The sequence below is a fragment of the Megascapheus bottae genome, chromosome 25 (genome assembly GCF_031878675.1).
Source record: "Megascapheus bottae isolate mThoBot1 chromosome 25, mThoBot2.hap1, whole genome shotgun sequence".
In the NCBI taxonomy this organism is placed as follows: Eukaryota; Metazoa; Chordata; class Mammalia; order Rodentia; family Geomyidae; genus Megascapheus; species Megascapheus bottae.
Window position 1 is genome coordinate 17,540,389 of NC_143533.1, and position 20,416 is coordinate 17,560,804.

At 47.1% G+C, this 20,416-nt stretch overlaps 1 protein-coding gene and 1 long non-coding RNA gene across 2 annotated transcripts; one reads left to right on the forward strand and one right to left on the reverse strand.

The window, feature by feature from the left end:
* The first annotated feature begins 402 nt into the window (after positions 1 to 402).
* Hdc (histidine decarboxylase) lies at positions 403 to 19,841 on the forward strand. The gene is made up of 12 exons (XM_090358433.1): positions 403 to 517; positions 4,239 to 4,411; positions 7,431 to 7,544; positions 8,991 to 9,113; positions 9,559 to 9,693; positions 11,057 to 11,200; positions 12,759 to 12,825; positions 14,030 to 14,192; positions 14,275 to 14,365; positions 17,120 to 17,218; positions 18,861 to 18,962; positions 19,095 to 19,841. Exons 1-12 carry the CDS (start codon positions 487 to 489, stop codon positions 19,839 to 19,841), a joined length of 1,989 nt encoding a protein of 662 aa, XP_090214559.1. The 5' UTR covers positions 403 to 486.
* Positions 11,922 to 18,868, reverse strand: LOC150046493 (uncharacterized). Its single transcript, XR_016539700.1, has 3 exons — positions 17,815 to 18,868; positions 12,920 to 13,023; positions 11,922 to 12,803 (listed from the first exon to the last, which is right to left on the reverse strand). It is a non-coding gene; the product is annotated as an uncharacterized LOC150046493 (long non-coding RNA).
* Positions 19,842 to 20,416: the final 575 nt, after the last annotated feature.

The window sequence follows — 20,416 nt, forward strand, 5'->3', positions numbered from 1 at the left end:
TTTCGTTTTGGTACTTTTATGAAGAAGCAGAATAGTAAGAGGACCTCTTCTTTTCCTGCTCCCACATCCTCTTCCTGTCTCCACTGTCAACTACTATTCATTTTCCCCCTCCCCTTTTCCTTCTTTCCTTTCTTTGTTTCAATCCAGAGACAGAAAGAACTGACGGATTCTCTTCTTGCATTTACCTGGAGGAGGCTAGGTTGTGGGTTTGAATTTGCTAACTGCTCATTTTAATTGACTCCTGGATCTCCAGACCAAACTTGACTATTGTTCCCAATAAGGAAAGAAGAATTGGACTGAAGTTTAGGGGGAGGGACATGGCAGGGCGGAGCCAAAGTAGAGGAAAGGAGGGGTAGCAGATAAATAAAGGGGCCCAGCCTGTCTTCTGGGGAGTGTCCAGAACAGCTGAGCAGGAGCTGGACTTCCTTGCTTTCCCATTCTCTGTGTGCCTATCGGTCTGTAAGACGGAGCCAGAAGCCAGAGGAGATGATGGAGCCAGAGGACTACAGGCAGAGAGGTGAGAGAATTGGGGGTGTCATTTTGGCTGGGAGAGTTAACGCTGCCCTTTCAGAGTTGCTTTTGCAACCTGTTGCTTACCCACTTTCATTCAGAGCCACAATTCTGCGTATTCCTTTTCCTCTCTTATTTTCCCATAAAGGGAAAAAAAAAGAAAGGATTTGACATTTTTTTTCTTTTTTTTTTTTTTTTGCCAGTCCTGGGCTTGGGCTCAGGGCCTGAGCACTGTCCTTGGACTTTCTCAAGGCTAGAGCTCTACCACTTGAGCCTCAGCACCACTTCCGGCTTTTTCTATATATGAGGTACCAAGGAATCGAACCAGGGTCTTTGTGCATGCTAGGCAAGCACTTTAACCACTAGGCCAAACTCCTGGCCAGGAGTTGACATTTCTTATCCAGTAAATGGAGAGAAAAAAAAAATGTGAAGTATCATTCATGCATCCTTTGAAATTAAAAAAAAAAAAAAAGGTAAGTAGTCAGTGCAAAAGTCTCTGCTTAAGGTTCTTGTCTCCATGTATAAAGCTAGTGCAGGGGCTGGGATTTTGGCCTAGTAGTAGAGTGCTTGTCTAGCATGCATGAAAACCTGGGTTCAATTCCTCAGTGCCACCACATACATAGAAAAAAGCCAGAAGTGGTATTGTGGCTCAAATGGTGGAGCTCTAGCCTTGAGAAAGCCCAAGGACAGAGCTCAGGCCCTGAGCCCAAGCCCAGGACTGGCAAAAAAAACAAAACAACAACAACAAAAAGCTAGTGCATTCCCTTATTCTGCCACTTTACTAAGACACATGTAGCAGACAGTAGGTTTTTGTGAGTGCATCACAAATTCAATGAATCCTGTCTTTAGACAAGTGGAACTTAAATCCAGAGTCTGTGGGTGTCAGTTGTGATCCCCTGCCCCAATGGGGATGAGTGGTAGGATGACAGGTTGAAGGAAAATGGAAAGAAAAGGAGGCTGATGTGATTCTGGCTCCCAGCTGGTTTTTGCCTGGAGTTGGTGCTGTCCATTTTGGTAGGGGCAGAAGTCAGATTTCGGGCCTGAGCATGGTCCTTGGGCTTTCCTCAAAGCTAGTGCTCTACCACTAGAACCACAGCACTGCTTCTGGCTTTTCAATATATGTGATACTGAGAAATCAAACCTGGGTCCTGGTGCATGGTAGGCAAGCACTCTACCACTAGGCCAAACACCTGGCTTCAGTTGTTTTTCTATTGGGATTTGAACTAGGACCTCGTGCCTGCTTGGCTTAGAGCTTTACCACTTGAACCATGCCCTTAGCTCTTTTCTTTTCTCTCTCTCCCTCTTTCTCTCTTTCAAAGTCAATTGTTTTTGTTTATTTTCAACAGATCACATCAACTTGAATGAAATTTGAAGAGGGATGCCAAGTTGACCTAAGGAGAGTCAGGAGACATGAGACATACTGGGGGTGGGGAGAAGGGACATAAATAAAGTCCTAGGTAGAGTAGGGTTGAAGGTGCCTGGAGGGTTCAAAACGTTTCTAGACCTGCTTTACAAGTTTGTGATTTCAGCCTGAAGTAATTTATGCAGGCCTGAAGCATGTTATGCAAACCCACTGAGCAGGTCCCAGTGCAGCCAGGTGTGGCCAGGTAACAGACACTCAGGTGTCTGTTACCCGAAGGAGTAGGAGAGTGGACTTTCACATTTGGAGATCACAGATTCCTAGTAACAATTTTTTCCCCCATTTTTGTTGTTGTTGTTGGTTGTGGGGCTCGAACTCATGGATGCTGTCTCTGAGGTCTTCAGTTCAAGGCTACTGCCCTACCCTTTGAGCCACAGTCCCACTTCCAGTTTTCTAATGGTCAATTGGAGATGAGAGTCTTCTGGACTTTACTGCCTGGACTGGCTTTGAACCTCGATCGTCAGATCTCAGCTTCCTAAGTACTTAGGATTACAGGTGTGAGCCTATATCTCAAATTCCACACCTATGTTCTCAAAATAGAACCCTGGGCCAGGAGTGTAGCCTAGTGGTAGAGTGCTTGCCAAGCATGCACAAAGACCCCGGTTTGATTTCCTGGTACTACATATATGGAAAAGCCAGAAGTGGCGCTATGGCTCAAGTGGTAGAGCCTTGAGAAAGCTCAAGGACAGTGCCCAGGACCTGAGTTCAAGCCCCAAGACTGGCAAAACAAAACAAATAAAAAATAGAACCCAAGGGCCGGGAGTTTGACCTAGTGGTTGAGTGCTTGCCTAGCATGCACGAAGACCCGGGTTCGATTCCTTGGTACCACATACATAGAAAAAAAGCCAGAAGTGGTACTGAGGCTCAAGTGGTAAAGCTCTAGCCTTGAGAAAGTCCAAGGACAGTGGTCAGGCCCTGAGCTCAAGCCCAGGACTGGCAAAAAACAAAAAACAACAACAAAAAAACCCCAGAACCCTTAAAAAAAACATCTTGGGCCAGGAGTGTGGCCTGATGGTAGAGTGCTCACATGCTCAAAGTCCTGGATTCAATTACACAGAAAAAGCCAGAAGTAGAGCTGTGGCTCAAATGGCAGAACACTAGCCTTGATCAAAAGTGTCCAAGGACAGTGCCTAGGCCCTGAGTTCAAACCCCAGGACTGGCAAAAAAAAAAGTGTCATCTTACACTTAAAAGCATGTTGTCACCTGAAAATTAGAATGCTTATTAATTATCAGAAGCATAAATTCGCTTTTGTATCAGCTTTATTCTCGGGGCCAGTCTTCATATGTTAACAAACCCCCATCTTTGCCAATTATGCCAAATCATATTTCTGTGCAAACTCATACTTAACAATGAGTTCTAGGTTGCAAAAACAGATTTGCTGTTTGCACCTGTCTGTAAGGATTTTTTTCCCCAACAGGGGAAAAAGGAGTATGGAAAAATACTAAGGATAGGCTTACAGATATCGACAGAAACACACACATACCTAAACACAGTGAGGGAAGGAAACTCCTGTGTGCGTGTGTGTGTGTGTGTGTGTGTGTGTGTGTGTGTGTGTGTGTGTATGTATCACAACTTCTGGATATAAAGAGATATTGAGTTTCTGTGAAACCAAAAATAAGTGAATCAATAGCTGTTCTGAGTAAAAGCGAGATCATTCATAAGGAAAGAAGAATTAAGTATTAGAAGCATTAGGTATTAGAATTTGCTATTAGAGTTCTGTACATTTCCTTTTTTGTTCATGTGCTCGCTTCCTCATTCACATTCTCTCCATCATTTATTCCTCCCCACACACACCCTTTTTTTTTTTTTGCCAGTCCTGGGGCTTGAACTCAAGGCCTGGGCACTGTCCTTGGACACTTTTTGCTAAAAGCTAGCACTCTGCCACCTGAGCCACAGCACCACTTCTGGCTTTTTCTGTGTATGTGGTACTGAGGAATTGAAACCAGGGCTTCATGCATGCTAGGCAAACACTCTACCTTTAGGCTACACTCCTAGTCCCATAAGTACCCCCCCTCCATTCTTGGGGCTTGAACTCAGAGCCTAGGCAGATGTCCTTGAGCTTTCTCAAGGCAAACGCTCTGCAACTTGAGCCAGAGCAGCACTTCCAGCCTTTTCTGTGTATGTAGTACTGAGGAATCAAACCCAGGGCTTCATGCATTCTAGGCAAGCACTCTACCACTAGGCCACGCTCCCAGCCCAAATATATCTCTTTCTTCACTAAGTCTTGATCCTGACTCCAGATGGACAGGCTTCAATGGGCCAGGCCTAATCTGGGGACGTGACCCTGATTCTTCTGCTTTCTTCTAGGACGAGAGATGGTGGATTACATCTGCCAGTACCTGAGCACCGTGCGGGAGAGGAGAGTGACCCCGGATGTGCAGCCTGGCTACCTGCGAGCCCAGCTGCCTGACAGTGCTCCCCAGGACCCCGACAGCTGGGACAGTATCTTCGGGGACATTGAGCGAATCATCATGCCTGGAGTGAGATACAATCACTGAGGGGGTGATTCCAGATTTAGGGCTACACAGAGTTGGGTAGTACTGAAGAAAGGCCTGTTTTTGAGTCAGCTTGGAGTAACAACACATCTTGATTTACCACTTCCTCCCCTCCCCCGCACATCTAACCCCATTTTAAGATAGGTGGAGGGGCAGAATGTTGACCGGAAGTAAATTTCTGATGTCAGAGCTAGCCTGACAATACTTGAGCTGGGTGTGAAACTGGGGAAGCAATGACTGCAACCCACTGACCAGCAGGCATCTAAAATGGGGGTGGGCAAGGAACGGAGTTTGAGAGGAAAGGACAAGTGTGGAGGAAGGCAGAAGGGAGGCTGGAGAAGGGAGGCTGAAGGTCAGAGGCTGGAGACAAGCACAGCCAGAGAGTCTCCTGCTGGCTGTTGGGCAGGGGTAGAAGGAGGCAGGTGTCCCTCCAGGCACCGCTAGTCAGATTGAGAGCTCTAAGCACCTGAGGACACCCCCAGCCCTCCGCTCTCTGTGAGGGGATCCTAGGTCCTTTTCCCCGGTAGTCTGGTGACTGAGCTGCGTTTCAAGGACTTTGCTGGAGTTGATGGGAATCGTGGTGATGGGGGACAGTGTTGCTGGTGGGACTGAGGACCAGTGGAAGCTGCTTGATGCTCAGCTTCCAGCTGGAATCTTCCATACCGGCCTGGGCTGACTTCCGAGGCCACCATCGGAGAGGAACTCTGTGAACAGCACCCCAGTTTCCTTCCAATTACCCAGCATAGGAATTAAACTAGTCTCATTTGTTTCTCATTGGGACCTTGCTTGTCAGATGAGGAAACTGAGGCCCGGAGGACTTCATTGTCTCACTTAAAAGTCATACAGTTAGTACCCGGGAGATGCAGGATTTTGGAGGTGGCTAGCCTTATCCTCAAACGTTCTGCCGTCCCTCCCCATCTTCTGTTGGTTAACTCTGGGAAGGGACTGAGCACTCCAAGTTGAGCAGCACCCTTTGTATTTATAGACTGTCCCCTCAGTCTCTGCGCTTAAGCCCTGACTTGTGTGTCAAGGCTGACTAGAGGCATTAGATTTAATATGTTTCTGAGGGTCAGGAGGGTGGCTTGGTGGTAGAGTGCTTTCCTAGCATGCAGGAAGCCTGGGGTTTGATCCTTGGTACCACAGCCTTAAGCAAAAGAAGCTCAGAGACAGTGCTCAGGACCTGAGTTCAAGCCCCAGGATTCGGGGGGGGGGTTGGAGGGGAAGATGTAGCAGAATGACATCCAGAGGCATGGATGAGAAAAATGTCAAAACTCAGGAAATGGGGAGAGAGAGAGAGAGAGAGAGAGAGAGAGAGAGAGAGAGAGAGAGAGAGAGAGAGAGAGAGAGAGAGAGAGAGAGAGAGAGAGAGGGAGAGAATGAGGGTACATTTGAACAAAGGCCAGGTATTCATTTCTCCTTGACCCTAGAGCCTGTTTCACAAGCATCTTTTTGAAAACATCAGTATCGCTAAAATTTTACCAGAAAGGCTAGGAGTTGGGGTCCAGATAAGATAATGTTAAGAATTCCAGTCCTTAAAGTGTAATCTGCTGACAAGCTAACGTAATCTGGAGGGACACAGGAAAGCCATGGTCAGCAGAGGCAGAAACGGAGCTGATTCAGTTGATGAAGGGAGTCCTGGCAGTTGCTGGGGTGGGGGCTGGAGGATGCTAGGCTTATTTCTGGACAGAAAAGTCTGTCTGTTTTGATAAAGGCTCCGATGGTTTATCTTATCTGATTTCTCCTATAACAACAGATCTTTGTCTCTTGATGGGGCAGAGCTCCTTCTCTGAGGTTTCTAAAATACTGTCCGGAAGAAGGGTAATGAAGGGGCCACTTTCTATGTCAGCCCCAGGAGATGTACCAGCCTCGGTTAGCCTGCATGCAACTGACCTGTTAGGCTCATCATCGACCAGTGGATCATTGGAAACCCCTAGGTGGCCTTCGTGTGTGTGTGTGTGTGTGTGTGTGTGTGTGTGTGTGTGTGTGTGTGTGCATGCGCCATGGGGCTTGAACTCTGGGCCTGCAAGCTGTCTCTGAACTCTTCAGCTCAAGGCTCGTGCTCTACCATAGAAACACTGGCCCCGTGGTTCACGCCTGTAATCCTAGCTCTTCAGGAAGTTGAGATCTGAGGATCATGGTTTAAAGCCAGCTCGGACATGAAAGTCCATGAGACTCTTACCTCCAATTAAACACCAGAAAACCAGAAGTGATGCTGTGGCTCAACATGGTACAGTACTAGCCTTGAGTTGAAGAGCTCAAGGAAAAACCCAGGCCCAGAGTTCAAGCCCCATAACTGACAAAAAGAAAAAAAGAAAAAGAAAAGAAAAGAATAGAAAGACTGGAGCCGGCCGGGAACAGTGACTCACATCTATAATCCTAGCTACTCAGGAGGCTGAGTTCTGAGGATCATGGTTCAAAGCCAGCCCAGGCACTAAAGTCCATGACACTCTTATCTCCAGTTAACCACTAGAAAACCGGAAGTGGCACTGTGGCTCCAGGGGGAGGGTGATAGCCTTGAGCTGAAGAGCTCAGGGACAGTGCCCAGGCCCGGAGTTCAAGCCCCGTGACTGGAAAGAAAGAAAGAAAGAGAGAGAGAAGAGAGAGAGAGAGAGAGAGAGAGAGAGAGAGAGAGAGAGAGAGAGAGAGAGAGAGAGAGAAAGAAAGACAGACAGACAGACAGACAGACAGACTGGGTCCAGGAGCATGGCCTGGCAGTAGAGTGCTCACCTAGCATGCATGAAGCCCTGGGTTCCATTCCTCAGTACCACATACACAGAAAAGGTTGGAAATGGTGCTGTGGCTCAAGTGGCAGAGTGCTAGCCTTGAGAAAAGCCCAAGAACAGTGCCTATGCCCTGAGTTCAAGCCTCAGGACTGGCAAACGGAAAAAAAAAAAGTGTTGGGCCATCTCTAGAGTGGTTTCCCCTTACCAAGGAGGGTCTCCTGGCGACCCTGGCCTCCTGGAGATGCTTTCAGGCGCCAATTGTGTGCTCGTTCTGCCTCTAGGTGGTTCATTGGCAGAGTCCTCATATGCATGCCTACTACCCAGCCCTCACCTCTTGGCCATCCCTGCTGGGAGATATGCTGGCTGATGCCATCAACTGCCTGGGCTTCACCTGGGTGAGTATCTTATCTTCAGCTCTCACTGCTGGCAGTGGGGGACACTACAGGGAGCGGATGCTACAGTGATCACTATTTCGTTCTGATCTCTGGAAACAAGAATCCTAGTGTGCGTGGGGGTTTTGTTTTGGTCAGTTGTAGGGCTTGAACTCAGGGCCTGTGCTGTTTTGCTCAAGGCTGGCTGGCTGCCACTTTGAGCCATCGTGCCACTTGCAGTTTTCTGGAGCTTGATTAGTGATACCAGTCTCAGGTATTTTCCTAACCAGCTTGACTTGAACTGCTGTCCTCTGATAGCCTCCCGAGTAGCTACTCAGTCGGAGCCACCAAGGCCCAATCTAGTTAATATGAATCATGAGTGTTGGTTGAAAATTTTAAAGCCATATACGTTTATATTTATAATATGAATAAAGGCTACGTTCTTTAAGCTTTATCTTTAATATAGGTGATCTTATCTAACCACGAGTATTGGCCCCATTCTGTAGATGAAGAAATCGAGGCATGAGTCCTTTATCTCTCTGAGATCACAGAGCTTCTAAAGACTCTGATGAGATTGGGGCTGAGATGTAGTTATTGCTACAGTTTGTGACCTTAACTGTACATTCAGATGCCTCTGGCCCACAACTTCCCTTGTGGGCCTGCTTTCCCCGGGGTTCACGATGTGTCCTAAGATTGCCTGTAGTAATTCCTGAGCACTACCCTGCATTAAATTGTGCCCCCAAACCTCCCAAGCCTATTTTGTATTTCAAACTGGAAATTTCATTAGGGTATGTGTATGGGCGGGCCGGGGAGCGTTTGTGGGGTGTTTCCAGGAAGGAGAACCAGACTTCTTTCCATAGGAAAAACAGCCCCTTGAGCTTCAGAATGCTTCTCAGGTGGCATTTATTTGTTTGTTTTTATTTAGTGCTGATACTGGGGCTTGAACTCAGGAACAGGGCACTGTTCTTTAGCTTTTTCACTCAAGGCTCGAGTTCTACCACTTGAGCCACGCAACTCCATTTCTGGCTTCTTTTTTCTTTCTTTGTTTTTTTTTTCAGTCTTTTCATTGGCGATAGAGTCTTACAGACTTTCTTACCCAGGCTGGCTTTGAACCACAATCTTCAGATCTCAGCCTTCTGAGTAGCTAGGATGACAGGCGTGAGACACCAGCACCTGGCTCAGCTGGCTATTTTACAGACTTGAGAACCAAACCATCTCTAGGGTTGTTTCTCCAGAGAACCCTGAAGAGCCTACTTTACTGAGGGCAATGTTCTTTTCCTTTCTGGGCCTTTTTGGCAGAGGGTGGGGTGGGTGGATGGAGGTAGGCTCTGGGCTGACAGTGACACCTTCTTTATGGAAGTTCCCACTGGTACCATCTTGGTCAGGCAAGGACCCCCGTGTTTCTGAGGCTGGCGGGGACATGTTGGTCCTGTGGCAGCTAGGCACATGACATTCCTTTCCCTGCTCCAGGCTTCCAGTCCTGCCTGCACGGAGCTGGAGATGAACGTGATGGATTGGCTGGCGAAGATGCTGGGACTCCCAGATCACTTCCTGCACCACCACCCCAGGAGCCAGGGGGGAGGCGTCTTGCAGGTGCCTGGGGTGACAGACTTCCATCTCATGTCAGGGCTAAGCAATGGAGGAAAAGCCAACCCAGATTCCAGTGGTGAGGGTTAATCCCCAAACCGCCAAGGTCATTGCTTGGACTTGGGCCTCAGCCACAACTCCTCCCTCCACTTCTCTCTCTCTTTCTCTTGTTGTGCTACTACTAGGATTTGAACTCAGGGCCTCTCCCTCTTTCTTGGCTTTTCTTTTCTTTCTTTTTTTTTTTTTTTTCTCACAGCTGGGACTCTCCCACTTGAGCCACTCTTCTACTTCCGGCTTTTTGGTGGTTAATTGGAGTTAAGAGTCTCATAGACACTCCTGCCTGGGGTGGCTTTGAACCTCCATCATCAGGTTTCCTGAGTAGCTAGAATTATAGAGGACACAGAAGGCCACTGTTGGTGATACGGTTTGGTGATCCCTGGTAATCCTACAGAGCACAGTCAGCGAGTCCACCTTGGTTGCTTTGCTGGCAGCGAGGAAGAACAAAATCCTGGAAATGAAATCTTCTGAGCCAGATGCTGATGAGTCATCTCTAAATGCCCGTCTCATTGCCTATACCTCGGATCAGGTGAGTCTATTGACAAAGGATGGGTTTGGGGAAGTTAAGGCCTGGGAGTTTGACTCTAGGAACTAAACTGAAAGCCAATCTTGTTTTTAGTTTATTAAAAATAATTTATTGTGGCTGGGAGTGTGGCCTAATGGTAGAGTGCTTGCTTAGCAAGCCCTGAGTTTGATTCTTCAGTACCACATAAACAAAAAAAAGCCAGAAGTGGTGTGCAGTGGCTCAAGTGATAGGGTACTCACCTTGAGCAAAAGAAGCTCAGGGACAGTGCTCAGTGCCCATGCCCTGAGTGAGTTCAAGTCCCAGGACTGACCAAAAAAAAATATGTCTATATCTATCTATCTATCTATCTATCTATCTATCTATCTATAAAGATGATGTGAAGAGGGGTTATAGTTACATAAGTCAGGTAAAGAGTATATTTGTTTTGGGGATAGGACACTGAAAGCCACTCTTGAAATGTTTATCTTTGGTTAGCTTCTTCTCATTCTTCAACTCTTTCTAGGCGAGTTCATTTGTGGATAACTTTTTTTTTTCCCCCAGTTACTAGTGGTTTTTTTTTTTTGTTTTTTGTTTTTGTTTTTGCCAGTCCTGGGCTTGAGCTCAGGGCCTGAGCACTGTCCTTGGACTTTCTCAAGGCTAGAGCTCTACCACTTGAGCCTCAGCACCACTTCTGGCTTTTTTCTATGTATGTGGTACCGAGGAATCGAACCTGGGTCTTCATGCATGCTAGGCAAGCACTTTAACCACCAGGCCAAACTCCCGGCCCCCCCAGTTACTAGTGTTTTGAGCTCAGGGCCTCATGCTTTGCTAGGCAGGCACTGGGGCTTGACTCATATACTTCTAGGCCATCCCCCCATCCCCCCCTCTTTTTTTTTTTGCCAGTCCTGAGGGTTGAACTCAGAGCCTGGGCACTGTCTCTGAACTTCTTTTGTTGAAGCCTATCACCTACCACTTGAGCCACAGTCCTACTTCCAGCTTTTTTTTTTAAAAATGTGGTATTGAGGAATCGAACCCAGGGCTTCATACATGCCAGGCAAGCACTCTACCACTAAGCCACATTCCCAGCCCCTTCCAGCCCTTTTTATTTTCATTATTTTTTAGATTGGCTTTGGCTTTGTTGGCCAAGGGCCAGCTTTGGCCTCTGATCCTTCTACTTATTTATACTTCTGGGATTACAGATGGGTGTGTCCAGCTTATTTGTTGAGATAGGGTCTCATTGATGTTTTTTTTTACCCAGGTTACCCTGCAGCTATGATCATCTTGATCTCTGTCCCATGTAGCTGATGAGATGACAGATGTAAAGCCAGTCATGTCTTCACTACCCACGAAGACACCTTACTAACAGGTTTCTCTGGCTCCCTTCTAGGCTCACTCCTCAGTAGAGAAGGCTGGCTTGATTTCCCTGGTGAAGGTGAAATTTCTGCCTGTGGATGACAATTTCTCACTCCGAGGGGAAGCTCTGCAGAAAGCCATCGAGGAAGATAAACAGCAGGGCTTGGTGCCTGTCTTTGTAAGTCAGAACATGTCCTTAAAATTAAAATGATAGAACCTGGATGTGAGCAAGGGATTTTGGCAGAAGCCAGGTAAGTAATGCTACAGAGACAGAAAGATCCTTAAATCCTTAAATACTATGTTTCCTTCCTCCCTCCCTGTCAGTTTTGGGACTTGAACCTCTTTCCATCAAGTGGAACCTCTTTCCACTTTTGTTTGCTTTTTTTCTTTTTTTTTTTTGCCAATCCTGGGGCTTGAACTCAGGGCCTGGGCTCTGTCCTTGGACACATTTTGCTGAAGGCTAGCACTCTACCACTTGAGCCACAGCACCACTTCTGGTTGTTTCTGTGGTACCAAGGAATCAACCCAAGTCTTCGTGCACTCTACCATTAGGCTATGCTTCTGGCCCCTACTTCTGGTTTTCTTGTGGTTATTGGAGATAAGTTTCATCAACTTTCTTGCCCAGGATGGCTTTGAACTGGGATTCTCAGATTGCAGCCTCCTGAGCAGCTGGGATGACAGGTGTCAGTCACCAGTGCCTGGCTGTGAGTTTTCTTTTTTCTTCCTTCGTCTTTCTTCTTTGTTTTCTTTTGCTTCCTCCTTTCCACCCTCCCTATCTCCCCTCTCTTACTTTCTCTTCCTTCCTTCCTTCCTTCCTTCCTTCCTTCCTTCCTTCCTTCCTTCTTTCCTTCCCTGGTCCTAGGGTTTGAACTCAGGGTCTGAGTGCTGCTCGCTCGCTCTCGCTCTCTCTCTCTCTCTCTCTCTCTCTCTCTCTCTCTCTCTCTCTCTCTCTCTCTCTCTCTCTCTCTCTCTCTCTCTCTCGCCAGTCCTGGCTTGAACTCAGGGCCTAAGTACTATCCTTACACTTTCTGAAGACTAGAGCTCTACTTTCTCAAGTTTAGAGCTCTACTGTGGCTCCACTTGAGCCTCAGCACCACTTCTGGCTTTTTTTTTTTTTTTTTTCTATGTATGTGGTACCGAGGAATCAAACCTGGGTCTTCGTGCATGCTAGGCAAGCACTCTACCACTAGGCCACCCTCCTGGCCCCTCCCTTAGCTTTTTCATTCAAGGCTCTCTCAGTACCACTTGAGCCACAGCTCCATTTATGACTTTTTAGTGATTAATTGGCAGTAAGAGCCTCATGGGTTTTTCGAGCCCTGGCTGGCTTTGAACCTCAATCCTCAGATCTCTGCCTCATGAGTAGCCAGGATGACAGCTGTGAGCCACTGGTATTCGGCTATTTTTGACTTATGCGTTGCTATTCCCTGCTATATTATGAAATAAAATTTGTGCCTTTTATCCAGCCCTGAGAAGAAATGGTAGAGAAAGAATGCAAGTGCGTTCGTATAACCACAGTAGATGGCTTCCGTAATGCTATTATTATTTAGTACTGAATACTTGATTCACATCCAGACAGGACAAGTTGTGATGTAAAATGCATTTCTTGTCTCAGGTCATGGTAAAGTACACTTTTACTGATGCATATGATGGGTAATGGCTGTGGCAAACTCATTTCTTTTGGATCCAGTGTCTCCATGAGGCGGTTCTCCCATGCTCATTGTTTTATTTCCCTCCAGGTATGTGCGACACTGGGAACCACTGGGGTCTGTGCATTCGACTGCCTGTCAGAATTGGGCCCCATCTGTAAGTATCTGGCTAGAATGACAGGGGTTATATCTTTTACATGTTTCTTAAGGCAAGAACCGGAAACCAGCTCAGTGGGATTATTTTTCCTCACCTTTTTGGTCAATTCAGTGGCATGGGAAGAATCATCAAGGATCGATCCTCAGGGCCTCTTCCAGACAGCCCAGGTCACCAGGCTTTGCCCAGTGGTATAGCATCCTCTCCCAGAAGGCCATAGGGAAAGAACACATTAGTCAGGTTTCCATCATTATAACAGATACCTACGATAAGGACGTTATGAAGAGCCAAGGTTTATTTTGGCTCTTACTCTGGTGGTTTCAGTTCATCATTAGTTAACTGTCTCTGTGGTGAAATACAACCACTCACTTTATCACAGAGAGAGGATATTAGGGTCATTCCATGCTCTTCAATGCCCCTTTACCATCCTCCAGTGATCTAAAGACCTCCCACAAAAACGCACCCTGTCAAGGGCCCCCTCCCTTAGCCGGGCACAGTGGCTCACACCTGTAATCTTAGCTACTCAGGAGGCTGAGATCTGAGGATCAAGGTTCAAAGCCAGCCTGGGCAGGAAATTCTTTGAGATTCTTATCTCCAATTAACCACTCCAAAAAAAAAAAAAAAAAAAAAAGGCTGAAGCTCTAGCCTTGAGCATTGAAACTCAGACATACATAGCTCCCAGGCCTTTAGTTCTAGCCTCAGGACCCACACAAAACAAACAAATAATAGCAGGGAAGCTCAGGTTTTATTTGAACTTGAATGTTGACCTTTATGTACAGCAGGTAATGATATCTAAAGCACAGGGTGAATGAAGCAGGTAAAGGGCAGGGCGGAGGAAACCACGAGAGAGAGAGAGGCAGACAAGAAACCCCAACCAAATGGCTTCATCCCCAAGTGACAAACCCAGTAGGGAGGAGAGACAGACAGCTGTCTAACTGTCATATTGGATGCACATATGTCACTTTCTGGACTGCCGAACTTTTAAGATGTGTAGGGAGAGCAAAAACACTAGGGTGACATTTTGGTAGACTTTTCCATGAAGAGGTAGGAACCCTAAGTCCTAACTCGTTCAGCCCTACTTCCTTACACTGGCACTGGGTCCTCCCATCCCCTCCCGCACCCCCGCCCAGGGGGGGGGCTCATTATCTCACTGGTGGCCATTTCCCCTTCATGCCACCCTTTAAAGTAGGCTGAGTTGCTTCCTCAGGTGCCAGGGAGGGGCTGTGGCTCCACATCGATGCTGCTTATGCGGGGACTGCCTTCCTGTGCCCCGAGTTCCGGGACTTCCTAAAGGGCGTGGAGTATGCAGACTCCTTTACCTTTAACCCATCCAAGTGGATGATGGTGCACTTCGACTGTACTGGCCTCTGGTGAGTGTGGCAGCCATGGGCGGGGGCGGGGGGGAAACTTAGAAAAACCCGAGCCGCTAACACACAGTCTGGAAACCCACAGGGTGAAGGACAGGTACAAGCTGCAGCAGACCTTCAGCGTGAACCCCATCTACCTCAGGCATGCCAACTCAGGTGCTGCCACTGACTTCATGGTGAGTGGCCAGGAAGGGGCGGCCTGGGGCCTCCGAGGTGAGGATCGGTGCCCCTTGACCGCTCCTGGCCCTGGCAGTAGTTTTAAATAGAAGCTCAGCCTTGGGCCGGGAGTTTGGCCTAGTGGTAGAGTGCTTGCCTAGCATGCACAAAGCCCTGGGTTCCATTCCTGGGTACCACATACACAGAAAAAGCCAGAAGTGGCGATGTGGCTCAAGTGGTAGAATGTTAGCCTTGAGGAAAGCCCAAAGACAGTGCTCAGGCCCTGAGTTCAAGCCCCAGGACTGGCCAAAAAAAAGAAGAAGAAGAGGAAGAAGAAGTAGCAGCTCCGCCTGCTCTAATTACACTAGCATTCCAGGAGAAGACATTCAGGTGCTTAATTCAAGGGTCAGTTTCTCTGCCACCAGCCAAGCTTCCCTCCCCCCATCCCTATTCTTCTACAGTACACAGAGTTCAAATAGCGGGGGTGGTTTCTTTCCGTGAAACCTTGGAAAGACACAGAGGTGTTTGGAACAGCACCTCAGATGAAACAAAACCATGTCTGCCTACTTCTACCCAAATTTCCTGATCCGTAGTCAGTGGTGAGGACCAGCCTTGAATGATTGCTGGGTCAGAACAGAGATAAGAAGTGAAAAACTGGGAAAAGAAGATTGTGAAGAGATCAAAATTAATGAACACCCGCCCTGCCTCTTCCTGCTAATTTGCTGGTGAAATAGAGTAGCCAATTTGCAACAAACAAACACACAGAAAAACCAGAAAGAGTATTAGACTACAACTCCAAACACTATTTATTTATTCATTTATTATTTTATTCTATTTTTGCCAAGGGCTTGAGCTCAGGGCCTGAGCACTGTCCTTGGGCTTTGACAAGGCTAGAACCCTACCATTTGAGCTACAGCACTACATCTGGCTTTTTCTACATATGTGGTACCAAGGAATCAAACCCTTGTTTTCGAGCATGCTAGGCCAAACTCCCGGTCCTGAACACGATTTTCCTTGAGTGTTCTTTGGACAAAAAAATGGAGATTTATTTATTTCTGGTTCCAGAGATTTAATGTACTTTTATCGCCCCCTGCTGGTCCTTCGTATAAGTTTTGCATAGTGATAGGTCAAAGTCCTAGTACCTTCATACAGGAGAAATATGATTCATCAATGCAAAACTATTATCCATCTCTACTGGGAAAAAAAGATGAAGGTGAGGGCATTGGTGAGGATCTGGTAATCTTGTAGATGGGCAGAAAAAATTTGACAGGAAAAATACTTTTAGTGATCACATATTGTAATGGATGCTTTCTGACCATTTGAGGGAGAGAAATGATTGGAAACCACTCATCCGAATAGCTGTAGATGTTCAGTCCTGTTTTCAGATTCTAGAAACTGTATTAAAAGCAGTCTGGAAAATTACAGATCTATGGTTAACCACCACATTGATCCTTAAGCTCAGTTGAATTTGGCATTTGATCACCAGAACAAAAGGTGAAGGGTCAATTTGTTTGCCAGGGGCTGGGCACTGTTCCCTGAGCCTCTTGGCGAACAAGGTAAGCACTTTACCACCTGAGCCACAGTGCCACTTCCATTTTTTCTCTGTTTATGTGGTACTGAGGAATTAAATTCAGGGCTTTGTGCATGTTAGGCAAGAACTCTACCACTAAGCCACCTTCCCAGTCCCAAAGTGTCAATCTTGAGTCTAACCAAGGCAATGACTCGGAGGCTTATTTGAAATTTGAAGGCTTAAGTGATACCTCTGAGGTCACAAGAATCTCACTAGGAAAAATAAGGATAATGCAGGCAGTGGGCATAGCTCAACAGATAGAACACTGGGCTAGCAAGTGCAAGGTCCCAAGTTCAAATCCCACTACCATCACCAAAACAATTAAACAAACAAGAACAAAGGACAAGGCCTTGCAATTAAGTAAAGGGTCATTTTGGTGCTTGTTGGATGTCCTAGGTATTATTTCTGAGCTCTTTTTGTTCAAGGATAACTCTTTACCACTTTGAGCCACATTGCCACTTCTGGTTTTCTGGTGGGTAATTGGAGTTAAAAATAGCACAAACTGGGCTGGAAGTTTGGCCTAATGGTGGAGTGCTTTCCTAGCATGCACGAAGACCCAGATTTGATTCCTTGGTACCACATATATAGAAAAAGCCAGAAAGAAGTGTGGTGTTGTGGCTCAAGTGGTAGAGCTCTAGCCTTGAGAAAGCCCAGGGATAGTGCCCAGGTCCTGAATTCAAGCCCAGGACTGGCAAAAAAAAAATCACAAACTTTTCCTGCCTGGGCTGGCTTTGAATGGCAATCCTCAGATCTCGGCTTCCTGAATAGCTAGGGTTTACACCTGTGAGCCACCAGCATGTGGCTAGAAATAATTTTAATTTCTGCTCTTTAAAACACTTAAAAGACACTTTATAAAGAATTTATAAAGACAATTTATAAAGAAAGGTGTATTGCCTCTCCCTTGAGTTTCTGGGCTGGCATAAATATGAAGCATCAGTTTCAGCAAAGTATTTTTCGCATTGGTTCAAATTCATAGACTTTGTTTCTACATGGCCTGCTGTTGGTCCAGGGACTCTTGCCTACCTTTATAGCAGAGCATCCTTTAGGTAAGGTGCCTTGGCTTGTTCCTTAGCAACCGCTTAAAGAGCCATGGCAACATCATCCATCCCTGGAGGGCTGGACAGGCAACAGGGAATGCCCAGGAGTGCCCGAGGGAATGGAATAGCCTTGTCTCTAACCCAGCACTTTGTTCTTTGGTTTCTAGCACTGGCAGATCCCTCTGAGCCGACGGTTTCGCTCTATTAAACTCTGGTTTGTGATTCGTTCTTTTGGGGTGAAGAATCTTCAAGCGCACGTCAGACACGTATGTAGCCTGCACACTGTGGGGACGGAGCCTGTGTGGCTGTTTTCTCATGGGGCGGAAAGCTTGTCTCTATTTTGCAGACCTGCCCAGGGGACCCTGGCTGTCTGGCTGAGGTACAGAGGGGCTCCTGGGATTTCATTCAAGATGGCTATTATGTTAGTTAGAGGATCTCAGCAACATGGCCTTGTCTGGTGTCTTAATTTGCTGTCAATGACCTTTGAGAGTCATAGCCAGAGAGAAAAAGACAAAACACAAGAAAAACAAAATAAATTTTCTTCTTTTCCTTTCTTCTTTTCCTTCCTCCTTTCCTCCCTCCTTCCCTCTCTTCCTTTCTTCCTTTTGCCAATCTCGGGGCTTGGCACTGTCCTGAATTTTTTCTACTCAAGGCTGGTGCTCTACCACTGGAACTATATAGCTCTACTTTTGTTTTTTTGCTGGTTAATTGGATATTCCTCATAGATTTTTTTCCTGACTAGCTAGTTTTGAACCTGTATCCTCAGATCTCAGCCTCCTAAGGAGCTAGGATTACAGGTGTTAGACACCAGCATCCAGTTCAGAACATTCTCTTTATCTCAAGTGGAAACTTCTGTACCTACCAGCCAGGTACAAAGAAGTTTCCATGGTATAGAGGAGGTGCAAGAATGCGTTCTCTGTGCATATCAGAAAGAAGGCGATGAAAGGACATTTGAGGCACTGGATGAGGAGAGCTTGTCCTGGCAAGAGAAATGTAGCTTAAGATGTGGAGGACTGTGAAAACCCACAGTTCTTTTATCTCTACAAGCAACCATGTTGTCTTCTTCTGGAAAGAGAGACAGCCTGTATAAAATTGAGCTTGGATCCCTCCTTTGTCCCTTGACCAGTAGAGATGCTATGGAGTAAGGATAGAAGGCTGCTTGTCTGAGTGACAAAGCTTATGGCATTTGGGTTTTGGAGCTGGGTTTGAAAGAGTGCTGAGATACTAGTTCTCCAGGCAAGCCAGGCACTGGATTTAAAGCCAGACTGGGAAAGGAAAGTCAGGGAGCTGTGGCTCAGGTAGTAGAGTGCTAGCTGAGGGACAATGCCCATGGCCTGAGTTCAAGCCCCAGTGCTGACCCCCCTTCCAAAAAAAAAAAGTCGGGCGCAGTGGCTCATGCCTGTAATCCTAGCTACTCAGGAGGCTGAGATCTGAGGATCAAGGTTCAAAAACAGCCCAGGCACTAAAGAATGTGACTCTTATCCAATAATCACTAGAAAATGGAAAATGAGGCTGTAGCTCAGGGGTAGAGTGGTAGCCTTGAGCTGAAGAGCTGGGCAACAGTGCCCAGGCCCAGAGTTCAAGCCCCATGACCCCCCCACACACAAAAAAGACAGAAGCCACTCAAATTCATGAATATACTTGTTTATGTCTGGTGTGTCTTTTTTTTTTTTTTGCCAGTCCTGGACCTTGGGCTCAGGGCCTGGGCACTATCCTTGGGCTTTCTCAAAGCTAGAGTTCTACCACTCGAGCCACAGCACCACTTCTGGCTTTTTCTAGAGGAATCGAACCCAGGCCTTCGTGTATGTTAGGCAAGCACTCTACCACGAGGCCAAACTCCTGGCCCCCTTTTTGCTCAGTGATTTTAATCTGTTTTGCTTTTGTTGTTTTCTGTACTTACAACTCCAGGGTACTGAAATGGCTAAGTATTTCGAATCTCTAGTCAGAAATGACCCTTCCTTTGAAATTCCTGCTAAGAGACACCTGGGCCTGGTGGTTTTTCGTCTAAAGGTAAGGACAATGGAATGACAGTGTCCCCCGGTGGATGTGTCTCTTGGATACGTGAATGCAGAGCCATAGGGGAAATCCAACCAGGGGATGGAAATGCAAAGTTGACTTTTTTTTTTTTAATCCTTCCAACAGGGTCCTAATTGCCTCACAGAAAGCGTGCTGCAGGAAATAGCGAAAGCCGGCCAGCTCTTCCTCATCCCTGCCGTGATCCACGACAAGCTGATCATCCGTTTCACTGTGACATCTCAATTTACCACCAAGGATGACATCCTGAGAGACTGGAAGCTCATCCGAGATGCAGCCATGCGCGTCCTGAGTCAGCACTGTACTTCCCAACCAATCCCGCAGGCCAGGAGTCTCATCCCACCAATTAGGGGTCCCAGAGCCTTGGCCAATGGGATGTCTCTTCCATCTGCCAACGAGGGAGGGGATGACCCCGCCCAGGCCAGAAAGATCATCAAGCAGCCTCAGCGCATGGGAGCCAGCCCTTCCCAGAAGGAAGCTGGCTGCCCTCCAGATACCTGGCTGGACCCACTGGACGATTGCTTTGAAGAAGCGGGCCCCGGTGTCCCCAAGCATAAGCTGTCCTCCTTCCTGTTCAGTTACTTGAGCGTGCAGAGTAAGAAGAAGACGGTGCGATCTCTCAGTTGCAACAGCGTGCCTGTCAATGCTCAGAAGTCACCACCTGCAGATGGTTCTGGAAAGAATGGGAGCTCCTCCCGGGCGAGAATCTTTTCCAGGTTTCCCGAAGAGATGATGATGCTGAAGAAGAGTGCCTTCAAGAAGCTCATCAAGTTCTACAGCGTCCCCAGCTTCCCTGAATGCAGCTCCCAGTGTGGGCTGCAATTGCCCTGCTGCCCTTTGCAAGCCATGGTGTAAACGCCACAGTCCTCTGCCAGATGCCCAAAAGCGTGTTTCGAAGTATTGTGCAGCTTTGCATCTTTCTGTCTGTGCATTTTCCCTGGAATTCATAAGGACGATAAAGATTCTCAGAAGAGTTCATGACCTACCCTGAGCTATCGATGGACAGTTGAAGCCAGTATGATCCAAAAGGTTCCAGCCCCTTGGCCCCACAGAAAGAGCTGGAAGGAAACGGCCTGGCAGGCAGCTTCTGTGGTTCAGCTTGTGAAGTGAAATATAATGTCAAAATAAATTGTGCTTGTCCATGAAACGAAGTGTGTGACTTGACAGATCCGTCAAGTGTTGAGTAACTAAGCGATGCATGTGTGGAGTTGAAATGCGCGTCTCCTGCTGGATGCTGGGGGTTTGCGTCTGTTAACACAAGCTGCTTAGGAAGCTGAGATGGGAGCATTGAGGTTCATGGTCAACCTGGGCAGAAAAATCTGTGACTCTTCTCAATTCACCAGCAAAAAGCTGGACTTGAAGGAGTAGTTCAAGTGGTAGCCAGCCTTGGAGATAAGAGGTTCACAGACTTGTGCCTGGGCTGGCTTTGA